Source organism: Mustelus asterias, chromosome 14 (assembly GCF_964213995.1).
Source record: "Mustelus asterias chromosome 14, sMusAst1.hap1.1, whole genome shotgun sequence".
NCBI classification, from domain to species: Eukaryota; Metazoa; Chordata; class Chondrichthyes; order Carcharhiniformes; family Triakidae; genus Mustelus; species Mustelus asterias.
This window is the reverse complement of record NC_135814.1, coordinates 103,237,144-103,255,986: the sequence shown is the minus strand read 5'-3', so window position 1 is coordinate 103,255,986 and position 18,843 is coordinate 103,237,144. Positions and strand designations below refer to the sequence as shown.

The window sequence follows — 18,843 nt, the reverse complement described above, 5'->3', positions numbered from 1 at the left end:
GGGACCCGGGTTCGATTCCTGGCTTGGGTCACTGTCTGTGCGAAGTCTGCACGTTCTCCCCGTGTCTGCGTGGGTTTCCTCCGGGTGCTCCGGTTTCCTCCCACCATCCAAAAGATGAGTGGGTTAGGTGGATTGGCCATGCTAAAAAATTGCCCCTTGGAGTCATTGGGATTAGCAGGGTAATTGTGTGGGATTACGGGGATGGGGCCGGGGTGGGATTGTTGTCGGTTCAGGCTCGATGGGCCGAATGTTTGTCCTGCAGGGATTCTAAAAAACCAAAGGCTTCGCAGAGACTGCCTCAGCCTCACAGACCGGTGTTGCAGCAAGGCCTTGAGATATAGGCCCTGCACAGAGAGGAGGGACACAAAGCCTTTGGCACATCTCAATGAATCATTCAGAGCTCACCTGGACACAAACTGAGATCCAATCTGACTGGTCGAAATCAAAATCAATAAATGAGGCATCATGGAAACAGTGGGTCACGTTATTGGACAAACTCAGCTGGCAACGTTCAGAGAGAGGAACATGTACAACCCAATTCTGACAACATCTTAGACACAGAGTAAAGCTCCCTCTACACTGTCCCCCATCAAACACTCCCAGGACAGGTACAGCACGGGGTTAGATACAGAGTAAAGCTCCCTCTACACTGTCCCCCATCAAACACTCCCAGGACAGGTACAGCACGGGGTTAGATACAGAGTAAAGCTCCCTCTACATTGTCCCCCATCAAACACTCCCAGGACAGGTACAGCACGGGGTTAGATACAGAGTAAAGCTCCCTCTACACTGTCCCCATCAAACACTCCCAGGACAGGTACAGCACGGGGTTAGACACAGAGTAAAGCTCTCTCTATAGTAAGCCTCAGCTGTGTCAAGTTGAGATGTATATCTATTTTGAGACACTGGCCATCCTGTAATATCCCATGTGCTAATTGAAGTTTGTATGGAATCAGATCCCACTGCGAGTGCTGGTCATTCAGTCCTTCCAGTGAGGATGTGCAGAGTTGTTGGTTGACAGTGGGGGGTGTAGTCTCACTAAGGGCCTTTCTCTCTTCCTCAGCTTTTACTGAGTGGATCTAATGCTGGAAAACTGTTTCCCGGAGCAGCTGAACTTTACACCGACCTTCCTCCCTCGCCTTCGCTTCGAGCGGATATGCGTTGACCCCAGGGACTGATTAGAATCTCCTTCGCTCCCAGAGACAGTATCGGCATCTACATCAGGAAGGAATCAGGGGGAAAGGATGTCACTCAATGTAGAATTTTAATTAGATCAAATAATCTTACAGCATAGAAGGCCATTCATTCCATTATCTAGGGGGAGGCGATGGCCTAGTGGTATTATCGCTAGACTATTAATCCAGAAACTCAGCTAATGTTCTGGGGACCCGGGTTCGAATCCTGCCACGGCAGATGGTGGAATCTGAATTCAATAAAAAAAATCTGGAATTAAGAATCTACTGATGACCATGAAACCATTGTCGGAAAAACCCATCTGGTTCACTAATGTTCTTCAGGGAAGGAAATCTGCCGTCCTTACCCGGTCTGGCCTACATGTGACTCCAGAGCCACAGCAATGTGGTTGACTCTCAGCTACCCTCAGGCAACTAGGGATGGGCAATAAATGCTGTCCCAGCCAGCGATGCCAATGTCCCAGGAATGAATTTTAAAAATAATTTACTGTGTCATCCCCTTGAAGGGGCTTTCCACTTAGGCCCAGCCCCCTTCTCTTTCCTTACTGCCCTGCAAACGTTTCCTTGTCAAACATTTATCCAATTCTTTTGGAAGTTCCCATTGGATCTGCGTTCACTGCCCTTTCAGGCCGTACTTTCCACATCGCAATGGTTTTATATTTTATTTATCTCAGAGCAGTACAGAGATTACTCTTGTTTCCAAGTGAGCAACATGTTTGTTTATAAGAGTTTTAAAATTACTCTGCAATCACAAAATGCCTCTAGAAGATTCTATGGTGTCTGTTTACTTTGCTCTGAGCCCACACCCAGACTTAACCAGTCAAGCACAGTGAGCATAGATCAGTTACCAGACTCACATAATCAACTACTGAACCATTGAACTCACAGAACACACTGATTCCTCCACTGCCCCCTCCGATGGTATTCCAGTCAAAGAGAGAAAGGTTTCATTTTAATTCTCTCTCTACTCCTGGACTTCCATTGTCCAGCGCTCTGCCCTGCTGGACAAGTGGGCCAGTCTCCTGCTGTCAGCTAGGTGGCGCCCCTGGGGAGAATGCCCAGTTCAGATGAGTATCAGACACACTCAGAACAGAATGGGCATCCCAGGGGTTGCCAAGAGAGGTTGGGCAGTTTAGGCCGATATTCTCTGGAATTGAGAAGAATGAGGGGAGATCAAATTGAGGTGTACAAGATGATAAAAGGTCTGGATAAAGTAGACGTGGAGCGGATGCTTCCTCTTGTGGGGCATTCTAGGACGAGAGGTCACAGTCTCAGGATAAGGGGCAGTAAATTTAAAACAGAGTTGGGGAGAAACTACTTCTCCCAAAGGGTTGTGAATCTGTGGAATTCGCTGCCCCAAAGTGCGGTGGATGCTGGGACAGTGAGTAAATTTAAGGAGGAGTTGGACAGATTTTTAATTGGGAATGGGTTGAAGGGTTATGGGGAGAAGGCAGGAAAATGAGGATGAGGAGCATATCAGCCATGATCGAATGGCGGAGCGGACTCGATGGGCCGAATGGCCTCATTCTGCTCCTATATCTTATGAACTTTTGAACGTATAAACCCACCCCGGAGGAATTTGTGTATCTAATTGCATTCCGTGATTGTAATAAGTGATTATTTTTATCAGAACTGGGATTATAGAGCCAAGATCCGCTCCCACATTCCTAACACTACAGGAATTCAGGCTCAGGTTGGCAGCACAAAGGATTCAAGTATCTGCGTGTATGTTGTATCAGGGATCACTGGACAGGGATCAGGAGCGGGAACCCTGGCTGATTCCCCCTCTCTCTCTAGCCCAGGGATCACTGGACAGGGATCAGGAGCAGGAACCCTGGCTGATTTCCCCTCTCTCTCTAGCCCAGGGATCACTGGACAGTGATCAGAAACCCTGGCTGATTTCCCCTCTCTCTCTAGCCCAGGGGTCACTGGACAGTGATCAGGAGCAGGAACCCTGGCTGATTTCCCCTCTCTCTCTAGCCCAGGGGTCACTGGACAGTGATCAGGAGCAGGAACCCTGGCTGATTTCCCCTCTCTCTCTAGCCCAGGGGTCACTGGACAGTGATCAGGAGCAGGAACCCTGGCTGATTTCCCCCCTCTCTCTAACCCAGGGATCACTGGACAGTGATCAGGAGCAGGAACCCTGGCTGATTTCCCCCCTCTCTCTAACCCAGGGATCACTGGACAGTGATCAGGAACAAAGAACAAAGAACAAAGAACAGTACAGCACAGGAAACAGGCCCTTCGGCCCTCCAAGCCTGTGCCGCTCCTTGGTCCAACTAGACCAATCGTTTGTATCCCTCCATTCCCAGGCTGCTCATGTGACTATCCTGGTAAGTCTTAAACGATGTCAGCGTGCCTGCCTCCACCACCCTACTTGGCAGCGCATTCCAGGCCCCCACCACCCTCTGTGTAAAAAACGTCCCTCTGATGTCTGAGTTATACTTTGCCCCTCTCAGCTTGAGCCCGTGACCCCTCGTGATCGTCACCTCCGACCTGGGAAAAAGCTTCCCACTGTTCACCCTATCTATACCCTTCATAATCTTGTATACCTCTATCAGATCTCCCCTCATTCTCCGTCTTTCCAAGGAGAACAACCCCAGTCTACCCAATCTCTCCTCATAGCTAAGACCCTCCATACCAGGCAACATCCTGGTAAACCTTCTCTGCACTCTCTCTAACGCCTCCACGTCCTTCTGGTAGTGCGGCGACCAGAACTGGACGCAGTACTCCAAATGCGGCCTAACCAGCGTTCTATACAGCTGCATCATCAGACTCCAGCTTTTATACTCTATACCCCGTCCTATAAAGGCAAGCATACCATATGCCTTCTTCACCACCTTCTCCACCTGTGTTGCCACCTTCAAGGATTTGTGGACTTGCACACCTAGGTCCCTCTGTGTTTCTATACTCCTGATGACTCTGCCATTTATTGCATAACTCCTCCCTACATTATTTCTTCCAAAATGCATCACTTCGCATTTATCCGGATTAAATTCCATCTGCCACCTCTCCGCCCAATTTTCCAGCCTATCTATATCCTGCTGTATTGCCCGACAATGCTCTTCGCTATCCGCAATTCCAGCCATCTTTGTGTCATCCGCAAACTTGCTGATTACACCAGTTACACCTTCTTCCAAATCATTTATATATATCACAAATAGCAGAGGTCCCAGTACAGAGCCCTGCGGAACACCACTGGTCACAGACCTCCAGCCGGAAAAAGACCCTTCGACCACTACCCTCTGTCTCCTATGGCCAAGCCAGTTCTCCACCCATCGAGCCACTTCTCCTTGTATCCCATGAGCCTTAACCTTCTTAACCAACCTGCCGTGTGGGACTTTGTCAAATGCCTTACTGAAATCCATATAGACGACATCCACGGCCCTTCCTTCATCAACCGTTTTTGTCACTTCCTCAAAAAAACTCCACCAAATTTGTAAGGCACGACCTCCCTCTTACAAAACCATGCTGTCTGTCACTAATGAGATTGTTCCGTTCTAAATGCACATACATCCTGTCTCTAAGAATCCTCTCCAACAACTTCCCTACCACGGACGTCAAGCTCACCGGCCTATAATTTCCTGGGTTATCCCTGCTACCCTTCTTAAACAACGGGACCACATTCGCTATCCTCCAATCCTCAGGGACCTCACCCGTGTCCAAAGAAGCGACAAAGATTTCCGTCAGAGGCCCAGCAATTTCCTCTCTCGTCTCCCTGAGCAGTCGAGGATAGATGCCATCAGGCCCTGGGGCTTTGTCAGTTTTAATGTTCCCTAAAAAACCTAACACTTCCTCTCTCGTAATGGAGATTTTCTCTAACGGGTCAACACCTCCCTCCGAGACACTCCCGGTTAACACGCCCCTCTCCTTCGTGAATACCGATGCAAAGTATTCATTTAGGATCTCCCCTATTCCCTTGGGTTCTCAGCATAATCCCCCTCCTTTGTCCCTGAGAGGTCCGATTTTCTCCCTGACAACTCTTTTGTTCCTAACGTATGAATAGAATGCCTTAGGATTCTCCTTAATCCTGCCTGCCAGGAGCGGGAACCCTGGCTGATTTCCCCTCTCTCTCTAGCCCAGGGGTCACTGGACAGTGGTCAGATAGTTGTGAGTCCAAGTCCCATTCTACCCACTTGCACACCTAATCCAAGCTGACATTCAAGCACGGTACTGATGGAGTGCTGCACTGCCTGAGGTGCCTTCTTTAACTCACCTTCCAGTTCCTGCTCAGTATCTGCTCCTGCCCTCTTGTCAGTTAGGTCACCATCAACTGGCATGTGCCCTGGAAAATAAAATAAACCAGTTACCATGGAGACAGAAATAGAGGAAACCATTCCTACAGCATCCCAGATCAAAACCCCCCTCTCCATCTACAAGGCACAAGTCAGGAGTGTGATGGAATACTCTCCACTTGCCTGGATGGGTGCAGCTCCAACAACACTCGAGAAGCTCGACACCATCCAGGACAAAGCAGCCCCGCTTGATTGGCACCACATCCACAAACACTCACTCCCTCTACCACCGACATGCAGTCGCAGCAGTGTGTACCATATACAAGATGCTGAGAACAATTCACCAAAGATCCTTAGACAGCATCTTCCAAACCCATGACCACTCCAATCTAGAAGGACAAGGGCAGCAGATACATGGGAACACCACCACCTGCAAGTTCTCCTCCAAGCCACTCACCATCCTGACTTGGAAATATATCGGCCGTTCCTTCACTGTCGCTGGGTCAAAATCCGGGCACTCCCTCCCTAACAGCACTGTGGGTGTACCTACCCCACACAGACTGCAGCGGCTCAAGAAGGCAGCTCACCACCACCTTCTCAAGGGGCAATTAGCAATGGGCAATAAAGACTGGCCTGGCCAGTGACGCCCACACACCACGCATGACCTAAAAACAAAATTTGGAGGAGTTTATGGGTTAATACATGGGGGTCAAGGGGCAAAGCACATGGGCTCTGAGAGCATTCAGGATAAAACACTGGGGAACAGGGGGCAACCACAGCTCGGAGGGGCTGTGAAGGATTTCTCGAAGAATTATTCGATGTGCACTGCTATCAACTGTGAGGAAGAGAAGAAAGTTGACATAATTTTTAGCCTGACATTTGACCAGCATGCTTTGAGAAAAAGGCAGAGCTGTGAGCAACATGAGTTGGTGCTCTTTTATAAAGTTGCTGCACTGTGAGATGTTTTCGGGTAGCTTTATCGGATGGTACGGAGAGTGTGTAGGAGGCTTTTGAAGCTCCTCTGATAAGACTACATGGGACTTAATAGGATGGAGGGTTATAGGTAGGCCTAGAAGGTAGGGATATGTTCGGCACAACTTGTGAGGCCGAAGGGCCTGTTTTGTGCTGTAGTTTTTCTATGTTTCTATGTTTCTAAATAAGTCCAAATAACACGTTAGAGGCCCCTATCTAGAGGATGTCCAACACAACCCATCTGAGTCAAAGATCGAGTGCTTACTGATTTGGACAGAATGGAAAATTACTGGAAGGATTTTTAACAGTATACAACGATGTGGAGATGCCGGCGTTGGACTGGGGTGGGCACAGTAAGAAGTCTCTCAACATCAGGTTAAAGTCCAACAGGTTTATTTGGAAACACAAGCTTTCGGAGCGCTGCTCCTTCATCGGGCGAGTGGAGAACTGGGTTCCAACCATTATCTTGCAATTGTGTCTTTGTCTATATATGCCCGTGTTTGTGAAACCTACCTCTCCACTCACCCGATGAAGGAGCAGCGCTCCGAAAGCTCGTGATACCAAATAAACCTGTTGGACTTTAACCTGGTGTTGTGACTCAGTTGTATACTGTAACTGTATACAAAGCAGCGAGTTCTAAATTTCAGTTTCTGGCCAATTGTTGGCGTGAGATCTGCATTAAACAGAGCTGGCTACTTCTGAGTGATTAATGACTCAGTTACTTACAAGATATTTGAACGTTGTAATGTTCGAGTATTTAAATCGTGCAGTAAGGAAAAAAATAAAAGCAAAAATACTGCGGATGCTGGAATCTGAAACAGAACCGAAAAATGCTGGAAAATCTCAGTGGGTCTGACAGCATCTGTGGAGAGAGAATAGAGCCAACGTGTTGAGTCTGGCTGACCCATCGTCAGATGAGTCAGGGGATTATGTTACAGTTTGAATCTTGTGTTCAAATAAATGGACCTCAGGAAACATATGAACCCTCGGATGAGTCATTGATTTATTCTCATTTAATTCCTGTGTCAAAACAAACTCCAAGTCTGGATATTGAAGGGTTTACTGAATGGGTGATTGTAAAGGGACCCAAGTAAGATTTGATAACATATCCAAATCTCCCATTTTGTTTCAAGCTGATCCTTACTGCCTGACTCGGAGATTCGAGTGTGCCCCTTTATTCCCGTCATTCCTGGGTTCGAGATAAGCAGATGGACTTCAAGTCAATCTCAGGTGTCGGCCAGGAGGACAGCACGGTGGCACAGTGGTTAGCACTGCTGCCTCACAGCACCAGGGACCCGGGTTCAATTCCAGCCTCGGGTCACTGTCTGTGTGGAGTCTGTACGTTCTCCCCGTCACTGCGTGGGTTTCCTCCGGTTTCCTTTCACAGTCCAAAGGTGTGTGGGTTGGGTGGATTGGCCATGCTAAATTGTCCCTTAGTGTCCCAAGATGTGTAGGTTAGGTGGATTGGCCATGTTAAATTGCCCCTTACTGTCCAAAGATGTGTAGATTAGGTGGATTGGCCATGCTAAATTGTCCCTTAGTGTCTCAAGATGTGTGGGTTAGGTGGATTGGCCATGCTAAATTGTCCCTTAGTGTCTCAAGATGTGTAGGTTAGGGGGATTGGCCATGCTAAATTGTCCCTTAGTGTCTCAAGATGTGTGGGTTAGGTGGATTGGCTATGCTAAATTGTCCCTTAGTGTCTCAAGATGTGTAGGTTAGGTGGATTGGCCGTGGTAAATAAGTCGGGTTATGGAGGTAGGGAGGGTGGAGAGGGCCTGTTAAGAAACTCTATCAGAGAGTCAGTGCAGACTCGATGGGCCGAATGGCTCCTTCTGCACTGTAGGGATTCTATGAGGTGTCACTGGACAGTGATCAGGACTCGGAAGTGTGGAGGTTCAGGTTCCACGCTCGTGAGCTGAGCACACATACCAGGGTGTGACTCTCCAGTACAGTACCATGAGAATGCGGCACTGTCTGAGGTGCTGGCTTTAGAATGAGGCATTAATCCAAAGCTTCAGCTGCAAACCTGCCCAAGTCAAAGTGAAAGATCCCACTAACAGCAGCAGGGGAGAACTCCCAGCATCTTGGCGAATTCGGTCCCTCGATGTACATTTCAGTGCTCAAGATCCCTCTGAGGTGTTTGGATTCTGAGTCCTGTCCCGTTTCACTAACTCACCTTCCAGTCCCTGCTTAACAGCCCGTCCGGCCTTCTTGCGATCGACATTGCGCTCAGGTGGAATGTGCTCTGTAAAATAAGGGAACCCAGTTACCATGGAGACCTCGGTTAGGAGAAACCAATTGCCACAGCATCCCACAGGCATAGCCCCCGCTCGCTCCCCCATTAGATCATTTCTGGTGGTTTGATCCTGTGGAGGTTTCCATCCCTGGAACCAGGATTGACTGCTCCACGACCAGTGGTATCGAGTGAAAGAACCTCTAGTCCGCCTGCCTACGTTTACCTCCAGGTGAGCTAAACTGGAGTCAATGGGAATCAGGGGGAAAACTCTCTGCTGGTTGGAGTCATTCCTGGTACATAGGGAGATGGTTGTGATTGTGGAGGGTCAGTCATCTCAGATCCAGGACATCTCTGCAGGAGTCCCTCAGGGGAGTGTCCCAGGCCCAACCATCTTCACCTGCTCATCAATGACCTTCCCTCCATCATAAGGTCAGAAGTTCGCCGATGATTGCACAATGTTCAGCACCATTCACAACTCCTCAGATGCTGAAACAGTCCATGTTCAAATGCAACAAGATCTGGACAATATCCAGGCTTGGGCTGACAAGTGACAAGTAACATTCATGCCACACAAATGCCAGCAATAACCATCTCCAACAAGAGAGCATCTAACCATCAGACCTTGACATCCAATGGCATTACCATTGCTGAATCCCCCACTATCAACATCCTGGGCATTACCATTGACCAGAAACTGAATGGACTAACCATATAAATACTGTGACTGCCAAAACAGGTCAGAGGCTGGGAATCCTGCAGTGAGTAACTCACCTCCTGACTCCCCAAAGCCTGTCCACCATCTACAAGGCACAAGTCAGGAGTGTGATGGAATACTCCCCACTTGCCTGGATGGGTGCGGCTCCAACAACACTCAAGAAGCTCAACACCATCCAGGACAAAGCAGCCCCGCTCGATTGCCACCCCTTCCACCAACATCCACTCCGTCCACCACCGACGCTCAGTAGCAGCAGTGTGTACCATCTACAAGATGCACTGCAGCAATTCACCAAAGATCCTTAGACAGCACCTTCCAAACCCATGCCCACTTCCATCTAGAAGGACAAGGACAGCAGATACATGGGAACACCACCACCTGCAAGTTCCCCTCCAAACCACTCACCATCCTGACTTGGAAATATATCGTCCGTTCCTTCACTGTTGCTGGGTCAAGATCCTGGAACTCCCTCTCTAACAGCACTGTGGGTGTACCTACACCTGAGGGACTGCAACGATTCAAGAAGGCAGCTCACCACCACCTTCTCAAGGGGCAAATAGGGATGAGCTTTCCAGCTATGCCCACATCTCATGGAAGAATGAAAAAAAAACTCAGAAAATGTTGGAAAACTGTTAGTCGGTCAGGAAGGTTTGTAGAGTTGGAGAGCAGATAGGGTCAATGTTTCAGGCTGATGACATTTCAGCAGATCCAGAGAAACTCATGCACCTGAAACATTAACCTTCGCTCTCTCTCTCTGGCTGGGTGCCTGATCTTTGGAGATGTTTGAATCAGTTGGGAAGTGGAGAGTACTAATACCCAATGCTTGCTTTATCAACTTAAAATGGGTGGGCAGTGTCCCTGATAGGGGAGAGGATAGGTGGGCTATAGGGGGACAGTGGCACAGTGGTTAGCACTGCTGCCTCACAGCGCCAGGGATCTGGGTTCGATTCCCGGCTTGGGTCACTGTCTGTGTGGAGTTTGCACGTTCTCCCCGTGTCTGCATGGGTTTCCTCCGGGAACTCCGGTTTCCTCCCACAGTCCAAAAGATATGCTGGTTAAGGTGCATTGGCCATGCGAAATTGCCCCTGAGTGTCAGGGGGATTAACAGGATAAATACTTGGGGTTATGGGGATAGGGCCTGGGTGGGATTGTTGTCGGTGCAGACTCAATGGGCCAAATGGCCTCCTTCTGCACTGTAGTGCGTGCGTGCGTGCGTGCTTGTGCGCGTCTTACAAAAGTCTAAGGTCACATATCAACCGACTCAAGAACAGCTTCTTCTCTGCTGCTGTCAGACTTTTGAATGGACCTTGCATTAAGTTGATCTTTCTCTACACCCTAGCTATGACTGTAACACTATGTTCTGCACTCTCTCCTTTCCTTCTCTATGAACGGTATGCTTTTCTGTATAGCGTACAAGAAACAATACTTTTCACTGTGTATTAATACATGTGACAATAATAAATTAAATCAAATCTAAAAAGAATAGCTCACCTTGTTGACGAGGGGCGTTGGTTGGAAAGCTGCCACTGGGAATTTGGACAGATCCCAACCAGGAAAGTTGCACAACCTGTCCGTCTGGAGCCATGAGCAGACTTCCCGCCGCGGTGTCCTTATGGAGCTCTGGAGGCAGAGAGAATAAAACACAGTCCACAATCCGAGAGACACCATCGAATGACCCAATACACCCCGTCTCCTGCCCTCAGGGCATCGCCACACCTGGAACCAGGGGCACAGCAAGACTCCGGCTACATTATTGTCCCGCCCACAACAGTAATCCTGAACGAGTGTGTGCCCGACAGGAGGGCAGTGCCAATCTCACACACCGTGCCTTTTCTTGCATCCCTTCCTCCGAGCCTGCTGACTCACACTAAACGATGTGGTACAGCATTTAGTACAGCTGGGAGCAGGAAGACGCAAAGGGGCATTGACAGATTGAGTGAGAGGTAACTGGCTGTCTGATAGAAATGATGTGGAGATGCCGGCGTTGGACTGGGGTGGGCACAGTAAGAAGTCTCACAACACCAGGTTAAAGTCCAACAGGTTTATTTGGTAGCAAATATCATAAGCTTTCGGAGCACAGCTCCTTCGTCAGATGGAGTGGTCTCTGTTCTCAAACAGGGCACAGACACAGAAATCAAATTACAGAATACTGATTAGAATGCAAATCTCTACAGCCAACCAGGTCTTAAATGTACAGACAATGTGGGTGGAGGGAGCATTCAACACAGGTTAAAGAGATGTGTATTGTCTCCAGACAGTACAGCTTGCCTCCTGGACTTGCACAATTTCACAAGCTGTACTGTCTGGAGACAATACACATCTCTTGAACCTGTGTTGAATGCTCCCTCCACCCATATTGTCTGTACATTTAAGACCTGGCTGGCTGTAGAGATTTGCATTCTAATCAGTATTCTGTAATTTGATTTCTGTGTCTGTGCCCTGTTTGAGAACAGAGACCACTCCATCTGACGAAGGAGCTGTGCTCCGAAAGCTTATGGTATTCGCTACCAAATAACCTGGTGTTGTGAGACTTCTTACTGTCTGATAGAAGACAGAGGGTGGTGGTGGATGGAAAATTTTCGGACTGCAGGCAGGTTGCTAGCGGAGTGCCACAGGGATCAGGGCTTGGTCCTCTGCTCTTTGTGATTTTTATTAATGACTTAGAGGAGGGGGCTGCAGGGTGGATCAGTAAATTTGCTGATGACACCAAGATTGGTGGAGTAGTGGATGAGGTGGAGGGTTGTTGTAGGCTGCAAAGAGACATAGATAGGATGCAAAGCTGGGCTGAAAAATGGCAAATGGAGTTTAACCCTGATAAATGTGAGGTGATTCATTTTGGTAGGACTAATTTAAATGTGGATTACAGGGTCAAAGGTAGGGTTCTGAAGAATGTGGAGGAACAGAGAGATCTTGGGGTCCATATCCACAGATCTCTAAAGGTTGCCACTCAAGTGGATAGAGCTGTGAAGAAGGCCTATAGTGTGTTAGCTTTTATTAACAGGGGGTTGGAGATTAAGAGCCGTGGGGTTATGCTGCAACTGTACAGGACCTTGGTGAGACCACATTTGGAATATTGTGTGCAGTTCTGGTCACCTCACTATAAGAAGGATGTGGAAGCGCTGGAGAGAGTGCAGAGGAGATTTACTAGGATGCTGCCTGGTTTGGAGGGTAGGTCTTATGAGGAAAGGTTGAGGGAGCTAGGGCTGTTCTCTCTGGAGCGGAGGAGGCTGAGGGGAGACTTAATAGAGGTTTATAAAATGATGAAGGGGATAGATAGAGTGAACGTTCAAAGACTATTTCCTCGGGTGGATGGAGCTATTACAAGGGGGCATAACTATAGGGTTCATAGTGGGAGATATAGGAAGGATATCAGAGGTAGGTTCTTTACGCAGAGAGTGGTTGGGGTGTGGAATGGACTGCCTGCAGTGATAGTGGAGTCAGACACTTTAGGAACATTTAAGCGGTTATTGGATAGGCACATGGAGCACACCAGGATGATAGGGAGTGGGATAGCTTGATCTTAGTTTCAGATAAAGCTCAGCGCAACATCGTGGGCCGAAGGGCCTGTTCTGTGCTGTACTGTTCTATGTTCTATGTTCTATGTTAACTGTGGCAGATGGAGGACAGCCAAGGGGAAAACTCACCTCCTCGGGTTTGGACCCAAGAAAGGTTGCTTCAGCGCGCTTTTCTAAATGGCGAGAAGCCAGGAACGCGATCAAACAGAGAGAGACTTCGCAATCTGAGCACGACTATCACCGAAACGTAGTGGGCACGGCGGCACAGTGGTTAGCACTGCCACATCACAGCGTCAGGGACCCGGGTTCAATTCCAGCCTCGGGCTGGGAGAGAGTATCCCACCCAGGATCTCTCCTCTGCACTATCCCCGTAACCCCACACATTTCCCATGGCCAATCCACCTAACCTGTACATCTTTGGAGTGTGGGTGGAAACCCATGTAGACACGGGGAGAACGTGCAAACTCAGCACAGTCACCTGAGGCCGGAATTGAACCCGGGTCCCTGGCACTGTGAGGCAGCAGTGCTAACCACTGTGCCACCCACATTTCAAACTGGGATTTGATCGATGTAGTTTTCAGTGGTTTAGTAACACTGACTGTAGCCAGGTCTGCGGTAATGGTTTATTTAAGCAGCCCAGCTCACTGGAGGAAACACTTGTGCTCTGCCTGAGGTCACGAGGATGTCACTCCGTCAGCACATAGGTGACAATAGATTTCTGCTTGACAAGAGTGTGAGAGTTATTGAACCAAGTTGGTTGGATGGAGTTGAGATAGGAATCGGTCATGAGGTAACGGAGTGGTGGAACAGGTTCGAGGGGCTGAATGGCCTCCTCCTGTTTCTGTTCCACTGTTTATCTGTGCCCCTGCCAGTTCCTGTCCCTCCTGCAACCACCCACTGCCCCTGCACCCCCGGGCAGTCCACACTCACCCTTCAGTTCCTTGGGTACAGTGCCTCGCACAGCGCCTGGTGATGAATTCTTGTTCCTCCTGATCTTGTGTCTGAGGCCTGCCTGGTTCCTCTGCTTGACCGGGCCTGTCGTGCCGTGGATTGGAGGCAGCACCTGGAGCACAGGCCTGGGCTTTCGCCTCTGACCCGCATCCCCTGGATTGATGGGAGGCAAGAAGGATTAATCCAAAATACACCCGAGTTCACAGTCAGACATCTGTGAGAAGTCTCACAACTCCAGGGATTAAAGTCCAACAGCTTTATTTGGAATCACGAGCTTTCGGAGCGCTGCCCCTTCATCAGGTCAGTTGCTCCAAAAGCTCGTGCTACCAAATAAACCTGTTGGACTTTAACCTGGTGTTGTGAGGCTTCTCACTGTGTCCACCCCAGTCCAACGTCTCCACCTCAAGTCAACCAGAATCCCCACCTTGCAGCCCGAGGGACTGCACGACAATTTCCGATCAGGGCCATTGTGATCTCCTGGACTCGTTTCGATCGCCTCAGGGGGTCGGAGAGGAATTTCCCAGATTTTCTTTCCCCATATTGGCCCTGGGGTTTTCACTCTGGGTTTTCGCCTCTCCCTGGAGATCACATGGTCTGGAATGGGGGGGTGGGGGTAAGTTAATAGGTTGTAATGAACAAAGCATCGTAGCTGTGAGGGACAGCTCGGTGGATAGGATATTGGTATGTAGATAGGCTGGAAAATTGGGCGGGGATCCTGGATTCAGGATTCAATCCTGGACCGGGGAGCGGCGCGGGCTTGGAGGGCCGAAGGGCCTGTTCCTGTGCTGTATTGTTCTTTGTTCTTTGTTCTTTGTTTGTTGACAAATGCAATAGGACGATTAGAACCCCCCAGCTGACCCTGCCCTCTCGCTGACCCCGCCCCCTCTCTGACCACGCCCTCTCTCTGACCACACCCTCTCACTGACCCCGCCCTCTCATTGACTCCGCCCCAACTCGCTGCCCCCGCCCCCAACTCACTGACCCCGCCCCCAACTCGCTGCCCCTGCCCCTACCTCACGAACCCCGTCCCCACCTCACTGGCACTGGGGCAGGGGGAGGCCCCTAGTGGAGCTCCGCACTGGGGCAGGGGGAGGCCCCTCGCGGAGCTCCGCACTAGGGCAGTGAGAGGCCCCTTGCGGAGCTCCACACTGGGGCAGGGAGAGGCCTCTCATGGAGCTCTGCACTGGGGCAGTGAGGCCCCTCATGGAGCTCTGCACTGGGGCAGTGAGGCCCCTCATGGAGCTCCGCACTGGGGCAGGGAGAGACCCCTTGTGGAGCTCCACAATGGAGCAGCAATGTTCCTCATGGAGCTCCGCACTGGGACAGGGGGAGGGACAATACGAATCGCAGACAAAGTAATCCATCCTCACCTTTCACCAGATCCCCGTCTTCCTCTATCCTGATCCCGATGAATCCGACCGTTCTTCCCTCCAGCTCCGGCTGGCCGGATATCTCCGGGAAAACTCCGACATTCCCTCCATCCTTGCTCACACCATGTTCTGCACTGATTGGACCGTCCTCACTGATCCGGGCGCCTTGATCCAGTCCTTCCATTCTGGAAGTTTCTGTGGTATCCGGAATGGCCGACTTTCCTTAAGAGGCAGAGCGATGACAGTGGAATCAGAGGTATTCCAGCTGGGAAAGAGGCCATTCGGCCCATTGCTCCCAACCTAGCCCAATGTGAACCCGTTCACTCAAATTCCCGCCCCCAACCTCCCCCACATCCCGATCTAATCTTTGCAAATGTCCCCGGAGTTCTGTTAGGCAGAGACGGAAGAGGCAGTATTCCGATGGACAATGCTCTATCGAATGCTGGCCTATAGATGGGACTGGAATACAAGACATTGCAGGAGATGTACATCGCTACCAGGCCCTGGTTAGACCGGACCTGGAGTTACTGTCTTCATTGCTGGGTACCACACCTACAGGGAGTGCAGCCAGGGCTTACCAGAATGTTCCTGGGCCTCCTTGGGTGAAAATATTTGAAGTGGTTACACAAACTAGGATTTATTCCCGGGAATTGAGACAGTTGAGTTATGGTTAGATAACAATTTCAAGATTTTAAATCCCTACAGTGCAAAAGGAGGCCATTTGGCCCATCGAGTCTGCACTGACAACAATCCCACCCAGGCCCTATCCCCATAACCCCATGCATTTAACCTGCTAATCTCCCTAACACTAAGGGGCAATTTAGTATGGCCAATCCCCCTAACCTACACATCTTTGGACACTAAAGGCAATTTAGCATGGCCAATCCACCTAACCTACACATCTTTGGACACTGAGGGGCAATTTAGCATGGCCAATCCCCCTAACCTACACATCTTTGGACACTAAGGACAATTTAGCATGGCCAATCCACCTAACCTACACATCTTTGGACACTAAAGGCAATTTAGCATGGCTAATCCCCCTAACCGGTACATCTTTGGACACTAAAGGCAATTTATCATGGCCAATCCCCCTAACCTACACATCTTTGGACAGTAAAGGCAATTTAGCATGGCCAATCCACCTAACCTGTACATCTTTGGACACTAAGGAGCAATTTAGCACGGCCAATCCACGTAATCTTTACATAGGGTGGCACAGTGGCACAGTAGTTTACACTGCTGCCTCACAGCGCCATGGACTCGGGTTCGATTCCCGGCTCGGGTCACTGTCTGTGTGGAGTTTGCATGTTCTCTCTGTGTCTGCGTGGGTTTCCTCCGGGTGCTCCGGTTTCCTCCCACAGTCTGAAAGACGCACTGGTTAGGTGTATTGACTGTGCTAAATTCTCCCTCAGTGTATCTGAACAGGCGCCGGAGTGTGGTGACCAGGGGACTTTCACAGTAACGTCATTGCAGCATTAATGTAAGTCTACTTGTGACACTAATAAATAAACTTAAACTTATCTTTGGACTGTGGGAGGAAACCGGAGCACCGGGAGGAAACCCAAGCAGACACGGGGCGAATGTGCAAACTCCCCACACAGTGGCCCAAGCTGAAAGCCGAACCCAGGTCCCTGGCGCCGTGAGGAAGCAGTGCCAACCACTGTGCCATCGTGTCATTAAGGGAAACAGGAACTATTTCCATTGCTTGGGGAGTCTAAGATTGAGAGCCAGACCTTTCGGGAATGGGATTAAGGAAACATCTCCACTCCCAGAAGGATGTGGAGGTTTTGGAGAGGGTACGGAAAAGATTTACCAGGATGTTGCCTGGTATAGAGGGCATTAGCAATGAGAAGAGGTTGGAGAAACTCGGTTTGTTCTCACTGGAACGACGGAGGTTGAGGGGCGACCTGATAGAAGTCTACAAGATTATGAGGAGCATGGACAGAGTGGATAGTCAGAAGCTTTTTCCCAGGGTGGAAGAGTCAATTACTAGGGGGCATAGGTTTAAGGTGCGAGGGGCAAGGTTTAAAGGAGATGTACGAGGCAAGTTTTTTACACAGAGGGTGGTGGGTGCCTGGAACCCGCTGCCATGGAGGTGGTGGGAGCAGATACAATAGCAGCATTCAAGGATCGTCTAGATGAATCCATGTACACGATGGGAATGGAAGGATACGGACTCCGTAAGTGCGTACGGTTTTAGTTCAGTCGGGCATCATGTTTGGTGCAGGCTTGGAGGGCCGAAGGGCCTGCTCCTGTGCTGTGCTGTTCTTTGCTCGTTGTTCACACCCACAGAGTGAAGTTAGGACCACTTTTCCATGAATGCAATTCACGCTCGACGTTGTGGAGCTGAGTTTGTGAAGTGAGATCCCTTTAAAAGCTGGTTTTGTGTTCATGCTCGGATGTTTAAAATGCAGGTACACAGAGTACACAGATTGCAACATTTGTAACGTGGCCCAAGCATCAGGGTTGCCTTGGTAACAGGCTTTCCAGGTTTTTGAATTTGGACAGCCTATCAGTTTAAAGAAGACACTCAGCGATCAGGACCCTATCAAATTTGAATTTACTGTTGTTGACATCACTAGACCAATCCTGGTGTAGGAAATTGATAGGTCATCAGGGATATAAAAATACGAACTTAACTGTCTGTCGGCAGTTGAGTCAGTTCAGTTCAATGAGTGAGTTCAGTTCAGTTAGTTAGTTAGTTAGTTAGTTAGTTAGTTAGTTAGTTAGTTAGTGAGTTAGTTGAGTTCAGTCAGTTCAGTTCAGTTCATTTGAGTTGAACTGAAAAGCTGCCACCTCTCAACAATAGAGGGGGCAAGAGTGGCTCCTGCCAGCTAAAAATGTCTCTTAAGAGAAATCTCCATCTATCTACCAGAAGGGTTGCAAATCAGAAAGACTTTAAAGTGAAGTAAAGTTTATTTATTTCTCACAAGTAAGGCTTACATTAACACTGCAATGAAGTTACTATGAAATTCCCCTAGCCGCCACACTCTGGCACCTGTTCAGGTCAATGCACCCTAACCAGCACATCTTTCATACTGTGGGAGGAAACCGGAGCACCCGGAGGAAACCCCACACAGACACGGGGAGAATGTGCAGACTCCACACAGACAGTGATTCAAGCCAGGAATCGAACCCGGGTCCCTGTGAGGCAGCAGCGCTAACCACTGTGCCACCGTGCCAGCGACATCGACAAAAGGACTCCAGAGGTTTCTTTCCAAAGCCACCAAACCTGTTTGTATATTTTTTTGAGAGTGACTAAGTTAATATTATTATTTTTTGGTAATGAATGATCCTTGTATTTATTTGAACAGCATTCCAGGAGTACCTTACTTTAATCGATATGTTACTTGTTTAGTTAAAGTTCCCGGTTGGTTAAATAAATAACTTGTTAATTATTCACTTAAAGTGAGTGTCAGGGATTTCTGTTAATGAGCCTCTAAAAGTTACTGAAGGACAGTTCACACCTTCCCAAACACTTGTAACAGATTACGAAGTGAGGTAAAGGGGATTAACCTCTGTATTATAACATAGATCAATTATTAATTTTAATATTGAGAGTGATAGAGTTTTGTTAGCCAAAGATGCTGAGGGTGATGGGAGAATATGGCTTTATGGAGTTAAGTAAGTGCTCAGCCCTAATCTCACTGACT

At 49.1% G+C, this 18,843-nt stretch overlaps 1 protein-coding gene across 1 annotated transcript in view; it reads right to left on the bottom strand.

Moving 5' to 3' along the window:
- LOC144503431 (uncharacterized) overlaps positions 1 to 18,843 on the bottom strand; it is a 54,331-nt gene that overhangs the window by 10,264 nt on the left and 25,224 nt on the right. The window contains exons 11-15 of the mRNA XM_078227739.1: positions 15,188 to 15,409; positions 13,797 to 13,970; positions 10,843 to 10,971; positions 8,577 to 8,645; positions 5,410 to 5,478 (exon numbers count right to left, since the gene is read on the bottom strand). Of these exons, the coding sequence (XP_078083865.1) occupies positions 5,410 to 5,478; positions 8,577 to 8,645; positions 10,843 to 10,971; positions 13,797 to 13,970; positions 15,188 to 15,409 (663 nt within the window). The remainder of the gene's footprint in view (positions 1 to 5,409; positions 5,479 to 8,576; positions 8,646 to 10,842; positions 10,972 to 13,796; positions 13,971 to 15,187; positions 15,410 to 18,843) is intronic.